This window comes from Pocillopora damicornis, chromosome 4 (assembly GCF_964200805.1).
Source record: "Pocillopora damicornis chromosome 4, jaPocDami1.2, whole genome shotgun sequence".
NCBI classification, from domain to species: Eukaryota; Metazoa; Cnidaria; class Anthozoa; order Scleractinia; family Pocilloporidae; genus Pocillopora; species Pocillopora damicornis.
Genome location: NC_142673.1, coordinates 10,810,385 through 10,827,696, shown reverse-complemented (window position 1 = coordinate 10,827,696; position 17,312 = coordinate 10,810,385). Strand labels below are relative to the sequence as shown.

Sequence of the window (17,312 nt, the reverse complement as noted above, 5' to 3'; positions counted from 1 at the left end):
GTAAACTTCGTATCGCTCTTAGAGAGAAACCCCAAGTGTAAAATGTTGGATCAATTAATAATACATTAAGCGACTACTCAATAATGGCACAAAGTAGGCAGCATTCATTACCAATTATATTCACTGTAGAAGATAACTTATGCGTTCCAAAGAAATTTTGGACACGACAAGTGTACGTGGCGATATCAGCCTTGGTCGCTCTTCTGATAACCAACGAGTTGTTAAAGGGCATAAATGTAAATCTGCCACCTTCTAAAATCAGTACTCCGTCTTTCTCCCAGGTAACAGTTGGTGGCGGTACTCCTCTAACCGGACACCTGATGGTGATGGTTGTGTTTGAAGCTACTGTCACGTTATCACCAACTTTTATAATCACTGGAGTGCCATCACCAACAGGAATCTCCTGAGAAGTCTTGTTGATTTCAATCCCAGGCTTTATAGGATCTGCATAATAAGATGGTAACATGCACCGTAAACAAAGCAATTGGGAATCAAAGTAAAAACTAAGATGCGACCCGACAAACTGCTTTGGTTCGCTGACTTACAATGATAAAGGTTACCTCGTGTTCTTATCACTGTCACTCATCGGCCGAATATTTGAGCAAAACATTTTGAAGACAGACTCGACGATTGCAAGTACACGGGCCGTAAAAAGACAAATAAGGAATTAACCTCAAGCAAGTTATCATTACAAAAAGAACAAGGTTGATTTAATAATAACGTCCTCTCAACACAACGTAGGCAAAAAAACCATACTTGATATTTTACCTACAATCCGCACCGTGCTTGACGCGCTGTCTGTACCAGCAGCATTATCGACAGTACACGTATATCGAGTGGAGTCCTCGTGGGCAGCTCCATTGATCACCAATAAGCCATCATCCTTAACTGTGTAACTACCTTTACTGTTTACAACTTTACCATCTTTGCTCCACGTGACAGTTGGTGCTGGAACGCCACTGGCATGACACTGAATGGTAATGTTCGTATTGGTAAGTGCTGTCACATTATCACCAATGACTATGGTAATAGGTTTTCGGTCTTGAGTTTCTATCGTCTTGGGCGTCGTAGGAGTCCTTATTTTGGGCTTAGAGGGTCCTATGGAAGCAATTTAAGAGAAGGCGCACACACAGGACAGTCACAAAACCACTATTGAACGCTCATGCTACTTATTGGCATTGTAATCAATGAAACAATTTTTGGTCCTTTATTGTTTCTGTTACGTTCATTTAAATGAGAAAGAAGAGAAAAGCATTTTTCAATTTTTTTTCTTTCATTTAAGGCGCCATCTTCACCGAAGATACAGTGTGTTAGAATAGACGCCACATTCAAGTCGCACTTTTTAGGGAAGGGGTTCAACTGCTGGCGATGAAAGAAAACAGCGGTCTACATGACAAAAAGTCGAAAACTTTGCCTATCACTTTAGTTTTTACATCTCTCACGTAAAAGAATTTTGAAAGCTGTCTAAAAATGCCATGACTTATAAACACTAACCCAAAATTCTGACGATGGAGGATAAGCTCTCTTCGCCGAAGCCGTTTTTAACTTTGCAAATGTATCTTCCACTGTTTTCTTCTTTAGACTCTCTGATGATCAATAAGCTCTCATTGACGATAAAAATATTCTCTTCCGATGTCAGTGTAAGTCCTTCTTTCTCCCAGGTAACAGCTGGTGTTGGTACACCACTAACTGGACATCTGATTGTGATGGTAGTATTTGAAGCTGCTGTCACGTTATCACCGATATTCATAGTTACTGGACTGCCATCACCAACAGGGATTTCTTTCCCGGTTCCTGAGACTTCTACGATTGGTTTTCTTGGCTCTAGAGAAAAAAACAACAAAGCACAATTAAAATGAGTCTTCCTTGATTTTAGGGCGTCGTAATCAGATACCGGTGAATAAGCTGGAGAAGAAGATTGTCAGGGAATCTGCCAGCTGTTAGACCTTTTAGAGCTACAAGAGAATATAGGGGGATAAGGAGGGAAAATCAGGGTGTCAGAACACTTAGCCCACTATCTTTTCCAAAATTATGACCCTCGCCTTAGGTTATATGTTATGAAGGTTTGCATGAGGAAAAACGGCTTCTAATTATTGGTCGATCTGAAAAAAAAATTAGACGTCGCAACTCATTGCTCCACAGTTTGTTTTCCATTTAAACACAGTCATAAGGTAACCCTGCTATGGTCACACCGTTGTAACAAAAAACCTGGATATTTGAGATGGTGAGAGAAACGTTTGACTAATTCAAACGGTCATGAATGTGGTTGCACACAACATTTCACTCAGTATATAAGATTAGATTGATATAAGCTCTATAGCAGACGCCTCGGAAGACATACTTCCGCTCGAGAGACTGTCTATAGATAAACTAAAAGAAATAAAAATATCCTTAGGCATGGACCTGGAGCTTTCCTCTCTGCCCCTTTATGTTCTCTTGATGCCGCAAATCAACATCAATTCAATTTTTATCACTTTCCATTTAAAATAAATGTGATCTGTCAGTGTCAAATCGCCTGGTTACTAGTAACTTATTCAAATATATTTTTGCTTCATTTCGTTTGCTTTTTCTGAGTTTATAAAAGCACAGAATGACGAAGGATGCTGCCGAGCTACCATAAACGAAAACTGTGTTTTAACCAAGGTTATCTCCTCACCAACAACCTGCACCTTGCTTGATGCACTATCTGTGCCAGCAACACTTTCTGCAGTGCACGTGTATCGAGCGGAATCCTCTATCCTAGTCCCAATGATTAAAAGCAACGAGCCATCGACCTGAACTGTATATCTGTCCCCACTGGAAAGTTTCTTATTGTCCTTTGACCACGTGACTGACGGTTTTGGTGCGCCACTGGCCTGACATTGAATAGTTATATTTGTATTGGCAAGTGCTGTCACATTATCCCCTATGGTTATAGTGACTGGACTCAAGTCTTGAGCTTCTATCGTCTCTGACACATCAGATATATTTATAGTTGGCTTGGACTGTGCTAAAAAGCAGAAATTCGATAATATTCAACCAGATATAAAGTAAGATAACACAACACCTTTAGCGCAGTTTAAAGGCATTTCCCTAAACACGCTCACTTCATCATTGATGGAACACAACATTTGCCCAGAAGTTACAAATGAGCCAAATCTAACCACCTATCTTAAAGAGAATAAACTTGAAGTGTTTTGATGTCACGGTAGGATATTAAAAGAATCAAAAAATTTAAAAACAACCAGAACTGACGATGGCTACTTACAGATTTCCGGAAAAAAACGTTTTATTTCATCCAATCTTAGAACATGACTATTTGCCACAACATACCTATAATCAGCACAGTAGAGGAGGTATTGTCTTTTCCGAACTCACTCTGAACAGTGCACGTATACTTTGAGCTGTCTTGAGATATCGCTCCTTTAATGACCAGAGTGTTGTCATAACCAATCGAAAACCTGCTTCCTTCAGTGATTTGAATACCATTCCTTTGCCAAGTAACAGAGGGCTTCGGCACTCCACTAACTGGACACCTGATTGTGATGGTAGTGTTCGAAGCTGCTGTCACGTTATCACCAACGTTCATCTTCACTAGACTGCCATCACCCATTAGAATGTCTCGTCCGACATCAGGGACATTGATTACTGGTTTGGTTGGTTCTGTATGTATCCAATAATACTAATTGTAACTATCAGATTCGCTCACGAGTACACTACGTTGCGATATTTAATAAACAGCTGACTTTTCGAAGGATGCGGCCGAACTGATGTTTTACGAACTGATTAGTACACCATGGTCAATTTATGAAATAGTAATCTTTCCCAAGCTTGAAACCCAAATACTTACCAACAATCCGCACTGTACTTGACGCACTGTCTTTACCAGCAACACTTTCTGCTATGCAGTTATACCGAGCAATGTATTTTTGTGACGTTTTACTGATTAGTAGTGACCCGTCATCCTGAATTTTGTACTTCTCTCCACTTGAAATACTGTGACTATCTATGGTCCACGTGACTGTTGGTGTTGGTGCACCACTGGCGTTACACTGAATGGTGATATTCGTGTCGGTGAGTGCTGTCACGTTATTACCAATGATTATGGTAAGAGGTTTTCTATCATGAGATTCTGCTGTCTTCGGTACATCAGAAATTTTAATTTTCGGCTTAGAATGACCTAGAAGAAAATTGAGCCAGTAAGAGAGATACAATGATTTTCCACAGTTATTTTGGAACAACGGACAAGCTGACTGATCCTTTATGATACCATCAGACATCATCAGCAAGAGAAAATAGATTTGACGACATGTTTTATTCTTCTGTATTATCATTCGAGTTAAATTTGTTCGCATTTTAGTTCCTCTTATATCATACCAAAGATTAAGAATTGCTATTTCTTTAACCTCTGATGCCTGTTTGTACAAGAAGAACAGGCATCAGAAAATATAAATAAAAATTACTGGTAACCAAAATTGATAGCTCGACACCCACCTACAATAGTTACCACAGAAGACAACTTATTCATTCCAGCCACACTTAAAACTCGGCAAGTGTATTTTCCGCTATCTTCTGCTTCTGTCCCTCTAATAACCAAGGAGTTTACCTTCTCCACTGTAATATTTTTTTCGCTAAAAAGTAAGACTCCTTTCTTCTCCCACGTAACAGTTGGTGTTGGTATTCCACTAACTGGACACCTGATGGTAATGGTTGTATTTGAAGCCGCTGTTACGTTATCACCAACGTTAATCATTACAGGGCTGCCATCACCCATAGGGATCTCACGTCCAATTTCAGGGACGTCGAACACCGGCTTGGTTGGCACTGTTAATTTAAAGAAAAAAACACAGAAATTTTTTGGTACAACATTCTCAGACGATCGACGCATTGACCCAATTTCTAACACCCGGCGATTGAGCCCATGCTTTTACCCGTGAAAAAGGTTAAGAATAACATGCAGCCTAATCCCTTGCAGGTCGGCGTGCTCACTCACTCACTCACGCCCATTATGCCGTGTGGCACGTAGGGCGGTTTTTTTTTGTTTTTTTTTTTTGTTTTTGCCGTTTCCGTAACATGGGTGTTTTACGGGACAGTGTTGTTAGCCCTGTGCCCACACCCTTAACCTGGAGGACAGGTGGATCGCGCTTCGTCGGACTTTGAGTGGCCCTACCAGGAGACGAAGCTCCCGCCGGCATAGCTCTAGGGGTCTCCAAGGCACTCAAGCCCACCGACCACGACAAGGTGGCGATCCTTCGGGGGAGGGTCGGCTTGCGTGAAAACGTTAATTCCAGCTTCTGTACTCTCGAAAACATCACAAAAAGCATCAGTACAGTTCGAAAATGCTACTTTTTTTCTGACCGGCTTCCTGGGACAGTTCTGAACATTACCTACCAAAAATCTCCACCATGCTTGACGCGCTATCTTGACCTGATGCGCTGATTGCGGTGCACATGTATCGATTAGCGCTTTCTTTGACCTTCTTTATGATCAGCAATGAGCCATTATCCATAACTTTGTACTGTTGATCGCTAAAAATTGTCTGCCCATCTTTTGTCCACGTAATGGATGGTGTTGGTACACCGCTTGCGTCACAACGAATAACGATCCTTGTATTGGTAAGTGCTGTCACATTATCACCTATGTTTACGGTGATGGGATTTCGATCTTTAGCTTCTACAGATTTTGGGTCACCACGAATATTAATTTGCGGCTTGATAGGCTCTGTAAAATGAACAGTTCATTGCACCATTACGTAACACATACTTTACTCACATGCAGTATTTGGAAAACTTTAAACATTAATTTACAAAATATTTTACCAAAGAAAAAAGAAACTACCCTTTTCCCCCACTGACTTACCTAATATTCTGATAGAGGAAGAACTTTCGTCTATTCCAAATTCACTTTTTACCCTACATGTGTACTTGGCGCTATCGTCTACTCCTGTTTCTTTAATAACCAGACTGTTATTATGTGTGATCAAAAGCTTATCTCCCGAGATAACTTCTAATCCATTCTTCTCCCACGTAATAGTTGGTGTTGGTACTCCACTAACTGGACACTTGATGGTGATGGTTGTGTTTGAAGCTGATGTCAGGTTATCACCAACTTTTATCGTCACTGGACTGCCATCACCGACAGGAATCACTTGCCCGGTTTCGGGAACTGTAATCATAGGCTTGACCGGTTCTGTGAGGTAAAAAGATGATCCAACAGGTTCGCAGTACACTCGGAGTTCACAAAAACAAATGGAAAGCGTTTGCGACACAGAAGACTAGGTAGTTAAGCAATGAAATTAAAACTAGTTAATGTGACACATTTCTGCAACCCTACCAACAACCACCACCGAGCTTGATGCACTGTCTTGGCCAGCAAAATTGACTGCGGTGCACGTGTAACGAACAGTATCCACCTTATCAGCTACTTTGACCAACAATGAACCATCCTCCTGTACTATGTATCCTCCTTCTTCACTTAGGATTTTCCGATTTTCTGTTGACCAAGTGACGGTTGGTGTTGGAACACCACTAGCGCGACACTTAATGGTAATTCTTGTGTTGGTAAGCGCTGTCACGTTATTGCCAACGCCAAGAGTGATGGGATTTCTGTCGAGGGCATCTATGGTTTGTGGTTTTGCGGGAACGTCGACTTTTGGTTTGGAAAGACCTAAATATTAAGGTAATGTTTTTCATTGAGTGAAGGAGGCAATAAGAAAAGAGCAACATATTAATGGTTTTGGGGGAAAAAAGAGAGCAAGAGCTACCCATTCTCCATTTTTTCAACCCAACAAGGAGAAAACACACAATGGGTCCTGATCACTAATGCACTCAAAATATTTTTGTAAAAGAATCCTCCTAAATGGTGTAAGTTCCAATCTGATAAAGAGTTTGGCATTTTCCAATATGCACTATTTCCATATCTCACCTACAATATGCACTGTGCTTGATGCGCTGTCTTTACCGATTACACTAACTGCGGTGCACGTGTATCGGGTCCTGCCTTTTTCTTTAGTATTCTTGATCAGCAGTGAATTATCGGTTCCAATCGTATATATGTCTCCATTGGAGATTTTCTGCCCATCTTTTGTCCAGGTAGCGGTTGGTGTTGGTACGCCACTGGCATGACACTGAATTGTTATGCTAGTGTTGGTAAGTGCTGTCACATTGTTACCAATTCTGATCGTAACTGGCTTTTGGTTCTGAAGTTCTACCGTTGTTGGTTTTGCAGGAATCTTTACTTTTGGTTTGGAGGGCCCTGTGTAAGAAGATAGATAAGGTTTGGAAAGGCGAAAAGAACTCGCTTTGAGAAAGAATTTTTATATCTGCTCCACAGAACTTAGAACTCCGATACCAAGTCACGAGCCTTATAAACTCCACTCAAAAAGTGTACCAGTTAAATTATTAAGCTCTGAAAATCAAATATTCAAAAAGAAAATAGCTTCCTTCCCATTTAATATGACAAGTAGAAATTGATTGCGCGTGCTTACGACTAAAATGAGAAAATCGAACGGGATTGCAATAATTTGTCCTTTCAAGCCCACAACTACAACACACACCTATTATGGTGATTTCAGAGGAGGAATTGTCCATTCCAGCAACATTTACAATTCTACAAGTGTATCGTCCAATGTCTTCCGCCTCCGCTCTTGTTATTACTAGAGATTTGTTATCTGTAGTGAAAACATCCCTTCCTTCAATAATAGGCGCTCCCTCTTTCAGCCAGGTAACAGCTGGTGTTGGTACTCCACTAACAGGACACCTGATAGTGATGGTAGTGTTTGAAGCTGCTGTCAAGTTATCACCAACGTTCATGGTTACTGGACTGCCATCACCAATGGGGATGTTTTGCCCGGCTTCGAGGACTTCAATAATCGGTTTTGATGGTTCTGTGGAAGGTTCACATTTTATTTAAGAGCAAAAAAGGAATGTTCTGTCTTAAAGTTAATGAAAAGTAGTATCAACGAAACTACTGCTTTTACTTAAAAACGAAAAGAAACATAAATAGTGATTTTATTTATTAGTGTGCGTGATGTGAGTTTTACAAAGCTCTTGGTCACTCACCAACAAGTAGTACCGTGCTTGATGCGCTGACTTCACCAGTTACACTTTTTGCAGTGCATGTGTACCGGGCAGTGCCTATTTCGTAAAGCTCGCGAATTCGTAACGAGTCATCAGCCTGAATCGTGTAGATTTCACTACTTGTGATCCTCAGACCATCTTTTGTCCAAGTGACCGTTGGTGTTGGTACACCTTCTGCACGACACTTAATTGTAATAGTTGTGTTGGTGAGTGCTGTCACGTTATTACCAATCTCCAGAAAGGTAGGACTTCTGTCCCTCACTTCAATCATCTTTGGTTCACTCGGAATCCTAATGACGGGATGTGAACGTTCTACGAAATAAAATGTGTAGCAGTTTAAGCTGAATACTTAATTGGCTAAATAAACAATCTGAAATATTAGATCAGTAAACGGATGTCACTTTCTCCCTCGCGTTCAAGGTCTTTAAGAACACTGAAGTGACTTACACTAGTCGTCAAAATAACCACACTGGTCGTATTTACAATTTAATTTGACTTAATATTGCGTAATAATCGGCATAGCAAATTTCTTCCAAATATGATGTTCGAATCGAGAGAGGACGAGAACATCGTTCATAACAGATATCACGAGTCTAGTTATGATCCAATATTCAAAACATTTCGAAAAGAAATAGTTTATAGCATTCTTAATTGATCTGAGACGAGAAACATGTTTGACTTCAGAAATCTGGTTCCTTCGTTTTGCGAGAGTCTGCTTCTCGTTAAGAAAAGTAAGTAGCTGGCAGTTTTTCTATGAAATAATTTACCTATTATCTGAACAATCGAAGAAATTTCATCTGTGCCAAATTCACTTTTTACCATACATGTATATTTTGCAATGTGCTCAGCTTCTAAACCCTTCAGGACCAAATGGTAATCGCTTGTGATGGAGAAAGCCTCTCCTTCGACAATTGGTACATCATCCTTGAGCCAATTGACTTTTGGTGTTGGCACTCCACTAATTGGACACCTGATGGTGATGTTTGTATATGAAGCTGCTGTCACGTTATCACCAACTTTTATTGTTACTGGGCTGCCATCACCGACAGGAATCACTTTTCCAGTTTCGGGAACTATAATCACAGGTTTGACAGGTTCTGTGTGGTAAAAGATTTTCCAATAAGTTTAGTATTACAAATGGAACGCGTTCGCAGCACAAGAGACCGACTATTAATACAATGTAATTAAAACTAGTAAATGTAACACATTTGTGCAATTTACCAACAACTTCCACTGTGCTTGATGCACTGTCTTGGCCGACAACATTTGTTGCAGTGCACGTGTACCGGACAGTTTCCCCTTTTTTAAAAACTCTGATCAATAATGAACCATCTTCCTGTTGTATTTTGTTTCCATCGTTACTGTTCATTTTCTGATTATCATTTGACCAAACGACGGTTGGTTTTGGAACACCACTAGCGCGACACTCGATGGTAATTCTTGTGTTGGTAAGCGCTGTCACGTTATTACCAACGCCAAGAGTAATGGGATTTCTGTCGTGGGCTTCTATGGTTTGAGTTTTTGCAGGAACGTCGACTTTTGGTTTGGAAAGACCTAAAAATCAAGGTAATGTTTTTCATTAAGCAAAGGAGGCAACAGAAAAAGGAAAACACTTTAGTGGTTGCTATTCCTGTCCTCATTTGACGGGAAAAAAACCGACAGTAAGAGCTATACATTCTCTTTAGTCTTCAATTCGACGAGGGGAAGCACCAAGGCACATGGTGTAAGTTCCCGCCTGATCGTTCGTTGGCATTTGTTATACATGCATTATTTCCATACACACCTACAACCTGCACTGTACTTGATGCGCTGTCTTCGCCGATTACACTAACTGCGGTGCACGTGTATCGGGCCCTGCCTACGTCTTTTGTATCCTTGATCAGCATTGAGTTATCGGTTCCAATCGTATATATGTCTCCACTGGAGATTTTCTGCCCATCTTTTGTCCACGTAACGGTTGGTGTTGGTACGCCACTGGCGTGACACTGAATCGTAATGCTAGTATTGGTAAGTGCTGTCACATTATCACCAATTCTGATAACAAATGGCTTTTGGTCCTGAAGTTCCACCGTTACTGGTTTTGCAGGGATCCTTACTTTTGGTTTAGAGGGGCCTGCACAAAAAAGATAGATAATTTTCGAATAAGGAGAGAGAAAAGGCTTGCTTTGAGAAAACGTACCTGTTCCACAGAACTTAGAACTCCAATAGAAAGATACAAGCTTTCTAAACTCTTAAAGGAAAAAGGTGCTGGCCTAATACTAAGCTCTGACAAAAAAAAAAAAAAAAAGGAAAGCTTCGTTCACATTTCAAATTTGCTTGCGAATTCTTACGACCGGTCTGAGAAAATCCAATGTGATGACAAGACTTCACCCCTTCAAGCCCATAACTACAACACACACCTATTATGGTGATATCAGAGGAAGAATTATCCATTCCAGCAACATTTACAGCTGTGCAAGAGTATCTTCCATTGTCGTCCGAGTCCGCTCTTGTTATTACTAGAGATTTGTCATCTGTGGTGGAAACATCCCTTCCTTCAATAATAGGAGCTCCCTCTTTCAGCCAGATAACAGCTGGTGTTGGTACTCCACTAACAGGACACCTGATGGTGATGGTAATGTTTGAAGCTGCTGTCAAGTTATCACCGACGTTCATGGTTACTGGACTGCCATCACCAATAGGGATGTTTTTGCCGACTTCAAGGACTTCAATTTTCGGTTTTGATGGTTCTGTGGATGGTTCATATTTTATTTGAAATATGGTGGCTGTTCTTATTGTAAAGTTAATTGGTTTAACTTATCATCATTACTTAAGTCACTTACCAACAATGAGAACCGTGCTGGATGCACTGACTTTACCAATTACACTTTTTGCAGAGCAGGTGTATCGGGCAGTGCCTATTTCGTAAAGCTCACGAATTCGTAACGAGTAATCAGCCAGAAGCATGTAGATTTCGTTACTTGTGATCCTTAGGCCATCTTTTGTCCAAGTGACTGTCGGTGTTGGTACACCGTTTACATGACACTTAATGATAATACTTGTGTTGGTAAGTGCTGTCACGTTATTACCAATCTCCAAAAGGATAGGACTTCTGTCCTTCACTTCAACCATCTTTGGTTTACTTGGAATCCTAATGACAGGCTGTGAACGTTCTACGAAATAAAATGTGTATTGTTTTTCCAAACTGCACGAAAGATGTGGAAGAGTGTGAATTCATTCAATTTAGTGCTTTGATCAGCAAACGTACTACATGGATTTTTGAGCTTAATACTTAATTAACTAGATATTACACCTATAAACTGATTGCGTCACTTTTTCTCACGTACCGGCTTTCTGGTAGCACTGGAATGGAATTAACCTGGACTTACGCAAGTTGCCAAATAACTACACTTGTCATACTTACAATTTCATTTTACTTTTATTGGCGCAAAAAACTGCAAGGCAACTTTCTTCCAAATATGGTAACAGAAAATAGACAGGACGAGAAAATCATTTCATAAAAAATGACTATTATAGTTATGATCCAATACTTGAAACATCTAAATCAGCGAAAAGTTCTGTAGATAACGCTTAAGTGCCTTATCTCTTACATGTGAAGTGAGCAGCAAGATCAATCAGCAACAGAGACAGCTTTTTCGTTTACTAAAACTTTGAACAGCAAAGGATCAGTACAAAGCACTCTTGATTGCTCTAGGACGAGAAAACGTGTTTCGAGACTACGGAAAACTGTTCGCTTGTTTTCCGAGTGTGCCACTCGTTAAAAAAATTGCCTACGTATTACTTTTTCTATGTAATCATTTACCTAGTATCTGAACAACTGAAGAAGTTTCATCCGTGCCAAATTCGCTTTGTGCGATACATGTATACTTGGCAATGTGCCCTGCTTCTAAACCATTCAGGACCAAACGGTAATCGCTCGTGATGGAAAACGCCTCTTCGACAATCGGCACGTTGTCCTTACGCCAAGTTACAGTTGGCGTTGGTACTCCACTAATCGGACACCTGATGGTAATGGTTGTGTTTGAAACTGCTGTTACGTTATCACCGACGTCCATTATCACTGGACTGCCATCACCAACGGGAATCACCCGACCAGTCCCAGAGACCGCGATCATTGGTTTCTTAGGCTCTGTTTGCATTAGTAACACGACAACACATTTTATTACTCGAAATACAATTAAATAAAGGAATTAACATAAGTGACAGAAAACGATTTTCTGGAAAAAAAGAATTAAATTATAGCTTGTGATCGCTTAATAATGCTACAATACATCTATAGAAGCTTTGTCTAATTTTCTTACCAATAATCTGAACCGTGCTGACTGTGCTGTCTTCACCGGCAACATTATTTGCAGTACAAATGTATCGGGCGGCCTCTTGTTTGTCAGATTTATTGATGAGCAACGAGCCATCGTCTTGAACTGTGTACCTACCACTGCCGGAAAGTTTCTGCCCATCTTTTGCCCACGTGATACTTGGCTTTGGTACACCACTAGCGTGACACTGAATGGTGATGCTTGTATTGGTAAGTGCCGTCAGGTTATAACCAATGTTGATGATTACGGGTCTTTGGTCTTTCACTTCTATTGCCCTTGGCTCACCAGGGATAACGATGACAGGTTTTGATAGCTCTGTCAAAGGATAAGAGCATTGTTAAATCAGATTTTACTTTCACCGACAATGATGATTTTCATTCATGAAAGTTTCATTCACACATTTTTTCCTGCGAGTCTCAGTAGACAAACCAACCCATTTTGACTTGCTAGAGGCGCAGTTATGGATGAGAGAAGAAAAAGAGTTAAATTATTTTCATTCGTAATAAAGCCCATCAGGTACCAGGTCAAATGAAGAAGGAAACTTAAGTTACCTATAATCATGACATAAGAGGAGGTTTCATCCATTCCAAATTTGCTTTGAACAATACAAGTGTATTTGGCCCTTTCTTCAACCCACTCTCCTTCGATAACCAAAGATTTGTCATCTTTAATAGAATATCTGTCCCCCTCAGCAACGTGTGATCCATCTCTCTGCCAGGTAACAGTTGCTTTTGGTATTCCACTAACAGGACACCTGATGGTAATGGTTGTGTTTGAAGCTATCGTCACGTTATCACCAACGTTCATGAACACCGGACTGCCATCACCAACAGGAATCTCCCGTCCAATTTGGGGGACCTCAATCTTTGGCTTCTTTGGTTCTGTGCAAATATAAGAATTTTAAGGGGACTCAATTTTTTTCAATGTTCACTGATGCCGCGTGATACGACAGGTGTTAAAGGTCTTATTCAACCAGAGAACATATATGCATATTCATCGATAATGACAAGTTGATAGCACTATGAAAGAGGAATTCGTTCCTGGTTTCAGGGACCTCGATAATTGGTTTAATCGGTTCTGTTGATAAAAGAAACAAACTTGAGGAAGTGAAATAGTGCGGGTATGCTCGAAGGTAAGAAAACAAAGTTATTTAACTTTTGATATGGGTTTGTGGATAAAGGCAACTTTGAAGATCAATGGTTTTCCAAATGGAAGTAGAAGTTCGTTTACCAACAACACGTATATAGCTGGATTCACTATCCTGGCCAGCAACGTTCACGGCAGTACACTTGTAATGAGCCTCATCTTTCTCCCTTGCTCCATCAATCAGTAACTCGCCGTTATCTTGAACTGTGTACCTTCCCCCTGTAGCTATTGTCTGACCAAATTTAGTCCACGTGACAATTGGCTTTGGTACACCACTGACATGACACAGTAAAGTGACACTTGAATCAGTAAGAGCTGTCGCGTTATCACCGATGGTCAAGGTAATGGGACTTCGGTCTTGAGCCTCTATGGCCTTTTGAGTAACAGAAACGCTTATCACAGGCTTGGAGTGTCCTAGCAAATGGAAGTGAATACATTTACTTTCGTTAACTCTGGAACATAAGTATGATAAATGTTTGAAGTCGTTTTTAACCATGCCTAAAGAGAAAAGGATTGAATCATAGGTTCTTTGAATTTTTGTTTTTTGTCTTTAGACTTCACGCTTTGTTTGAGAATCTGTTACGAACCGCATAGAGGAAGAATGAGGGCTTACCGACTATTCCGACAACAGAGGAAACAACATCCTTCCCAAACTTGTTCTGTGCAGTACATGTGTACTTTGCACTGTCTTGTACTTCAGCTGATTGAAACACAAGGGAGTTATCTGCAGCGATGTTTGTCTTCCTCCTTTCTTCAATTTCCACTCCGTTTTTCTTCCAGGTAACACGTGGTGTCGGTACTCCACTAACTGGACATCTGATGGTGACGGTTGTGTTTGAAGGTGCTGTTACGTTATCACCAACGTTCATCATCACAGGGCTGCCATCACCTACTGGAACGTCCTCACCAGTTTTGGGTACATCAATCACTGGTCTTCTTGGTTCTGTGAGAATAACAATAAAGTTTTGAACATTCGCAAATCTGAAAAAATTAAACTCCCCATTATGCAATGTCCACTGCAATCAGGAGTCAAAAAACGACGTTCTACAAAGGCTACCATTAGGCCATAACTGTACAAAGGATGCTACGTTTGTTAAAGAAAAGCTCACCCACTATCCGAACTGTGCTCTTCATAGCCTCTTCACCCACTATGTTTGTTGCGGTACACCTGTATTCTCCGCTGTCAAACTCTGTTGAGTACACAATCCGTAGGGAACCATCATTGTTAACTATTTTCGAGCTTCCCTCGTCATGAGATAATTTCTTTCCATCTTTCGTCCATGTCACAGTAGGTGTTGGCACACCACTGGCGTGACAAAGAACGACGATCGCTGTTTTTGTGAGTGCTGTCGCGTTATCCCCAATATTCAGAATGAGTGGACCTCGGTCTTGAGCTTCTATCATTTGTGGCTTATGTGCAATGTTGATCTTTGGTCTGACAAGCTCTGATGAAAAGATAACAAGAGACGATTGATACCATGGATGAAATAAAATCTCCATACATATTTTATTTAATAATATTTCAATCCATTACGTACTGGATCTACATTGACTGAATAACACTAACCTATTATTCGTACGCTGGAAAATACTTCATCTTTCCCAAACTCGCTTTCAGCAGTGCAGGTGTAATTACCACTGTCTTGTACCATCGGTTGTTTCATTATCAGACTGTTGTCATCCACGATTGAAATCAAATCATCTCCGATAATATTTACGCCATCTCTCTGCCAGGTAACAGTTGGTGTTGGTACTCCATCAACTGGACACCTGATTGTGATGGTAGTGTTTAAAGCTGCTGTTACGTTATCACCAACGTTCATAGTTATTAAACTGACATCATCAATAGGGAGCTCTTGTCCACGTTTGGGAACCTGAATGAGAGGTTTTGCCGGCTCTGTAAAACGAAAAGGCTGTTCGTGATTCGTGTGTTGTGTCGATCAATGCGAATCGAGGCTTGTGTAAGTTTCCACCGCTATTCACTACCAGACGTGTAAGATACACTGGTAGTTGTTCTAATCCATGCGCGTTTTTAAACATGTATGAAGTACGATTTAGTCCTCTATTTTCCCACTATCATGACTTTTTTGCAAAGGAGATTTCTTAATGTCCATTTAAACCGGTTTATCTTTTTCAACTCGTTGGTAAAATTTCAGAGGATCATTCTTCGTAAGTTGACAACTCTATAAATAAAACTATGTAATGAAAACGTCGAGACCCACATCAGAAGAATTCACATCGTGTGACAAACGTAATTACAATCATTTTGTGCTTTACGAAAATGAACAACCAAAACTTTTTTAAATTATATCTTATGGCGCTATCAAAGAGAACCCTCATAGTCTTTATCAGGTGCTTACAAATAGTTAGTGTGTTCTTACTTACCAACAACTTGCAGTATGCTGGATGCACTGTCTTGCCCATCAACGCCAACAGCGTTACATGTGTATCTAGCACCATCCCTTTCATCAGCCTCATGAAACACCAGTGACCCATCCCTTTGAACCTGATACCTGCCATCATTACGCAGTATTCTTCCATCTTTTGTCCAGGTGATACTTGGTCTCGGTACGCCGCTAGTTGGACAAGAAATGGTAATGTTTGTCTTGGTAAGGGCTATAAGGTCATCGCCGATGATTAGTACTTGGGAACTTCGGTTCTGTGCTTCGATAACTTTCTTCCCCTCGTTTACCATAATTTGCGGCTTGGAAGGCTCTGTGCAATAGAACGAGTCCATATTTTAATAGTTGAACATTGAATGTGCACTTGACGGACCGCTACACTGACTTGACTTGACTTGATGACCTCTACACTGAGCAATTGCACGACGAATAATATTCCCAGTGTTATTTGTGATTTGGTTCATCCTTTTTTGTAGCATAAAACGTTTTTAAATCTTACAAGAGAAGAACTCTGAGTCTTTAAATACTTGACTTGATGTCTTGTGTTAATGACTGAGTATTAAGCACAATTAAATAAAATGAATGATATATCGATCCGCGGATTATATCCAAGTAAAGGAGTGGTAATCCCACGCCATTTAAAGCAACTGCAGAAACGAAGCCTGAAAAATTCATGTTTTAATAGGATTAAAACCTGTACCTCCCAGATACTAATTGGGCGCTTTTACCAACTGAGCTACGAAGCTCAGAGAAGAAACATTTTGTCAACAGTCTCTGAGTCAATCAGAAAAGGAAATAACGAAGCTTGAAAAATTCATGCTTGGATGGGATTTAAACCTGTGCCTCCCAGACAGTAGTTGCGTGGTTTACTAACTGACTTACGAAACTCAAAGAAGTAACATTTTATAAAGTCTTTGAGTCTATCAGAAACGTAAATAAGTTACTTTAATAGCAGATTTGGCCGAGCATGCAATCATTAAGTAGTTTTAAAAGAAATACTCATAGCCTGGGGAAAAAGCTAAAACTTCTTTCGATTTAAAAATTAATTGAGATACTACCCGCATTCTGATCGGTAAAAACAACTATCGTCCATTGTATCGATAAAAGTTCCGCTGTTATAAAAAAGCAGCAGACCGAATTATCTATCGGTTTACCAACCCTATAACTCACTTGAGATCTTAATAGAACAGTCGAAAAGTCTGTACTGAAATTACTCGACTTTGTTTGGCTCGTGATTGACCAACTTTCCACTCATTCTCCTTCCATCCCGGGTGGGTTATTACTCGGAAAACCGAAAGAAAGTGTGATTTGCTGCTTAAGTTCTACAAGGCATTGTTTCCAAGACATTTACCTTATTTGTTCCGGGTATTTGCACTCAGTTCATTTCAAGA

The 17,312-nt window shown here is 40.3% G+C and overlaps 1 protein-coding gene across 1 annotated transcript in view; it reads right to left on the bottom strand.

Moving 5' to 3' along the window:
• The window catches only part of LOC113668478 (titin), a 58,885-nt gene that overhangs the window by 25,664 nt on the left and 15,909 nt on the right, over positions 1 to 17,312 (bottom strand). The window contains exons 21-46 of the mRNA XM_027184375.2: positions 15,905 to 16,234; positions 15,087 to 15,416; positions 14,629 to 14,964; positions 14,133 to 14,462; positions 13,604 to 13,933; positions 12,925 to 13,254; positions 12,359 to 12,688; positions 11,860 to 12,186; positions 10,880 to 11,209; positions 10,457 to 10,786; positions 9,841 to 10,170; positions 9,279 to 9,611; positions 8,825 to 9,154; positions 8,040 to 8,369; positions 7,535 to 7,864; positions 6,904 to 7,233; positions 6,313 to 6,645; positions 5,839 to 6,168; positions 5,371 to 5,700; positions 4,474 to 4,803; positions 3,830 to 4,159; positions 3,313 to 3,642; positions 2,657 to 2,989; positions 1,495 to 1,824; positions 769 to 1,098; positions 112 to 444 (exon numbers count right to left, since the gene is read on the bottom strand). Coding sequence (XP_027040176.2) covers positions 112 to 444; positions 769 to 1,098; positions 1,495 to 1,824; positions 2,657 to 2,989; positions 3,313 to 3,642; positions 3,830 to 4,159; positions 4,474 to 4,803; positions 5,371 to 5,700; positions 5,839 to 6,168; positions 6,313 to 6,645; positions 6,904 to 7,233; positions 7,535 to 7,864; positions 8,040 to 8,369; positions 8,825 to 9,154; positions 9,279 to 9,611; positions 9,841 to 10,170; positions 10,457 to 10,786; positions 10,880 to 11,209; positions 11,860 to 12,186; positions 12,359 to 12,688; positions 12,925 to 13,254; positions 13,604 to 13,933; positions 14,133 to 14,462; positions 14,629 to 14,964; positions 15,087 to 15,416; positions 15,905 to 16,234 — 8,595 coding nt within the window. The remainder of the gene's footprint in view (positions 1 to 111; positions 445 to 768; positions 1,099 to 1,494; positions 1,825 to 2,656; positions 2,990 to 3,312; positions 3,643 to 3,829; positions 4,160 to 4,473; positions 4,804 to 5,370; positions 5,701 to 5,838; positions 6,169 to 6,312; positions 6,646 to 6,903; positions 7,234 to 7,534; positions 7,865 to 8,039; positions 8,370 to 8,824; positions 9,155 to 9,278; positions 9,612 to 9,840; positions 10,171 to 10,456; positions 10,787 to 10,879; positions 11,210 to 11,859; positions 12,187 to 12,358; positions 12,689 to 12,924; positions 13,255 to 13,603; positions 13,934 to 14,132; positions 14,463 to 14,628; positions 14,965 to 15,086; positions 15,417 to 15,904; positions 16,235 to 17,312) is intronic.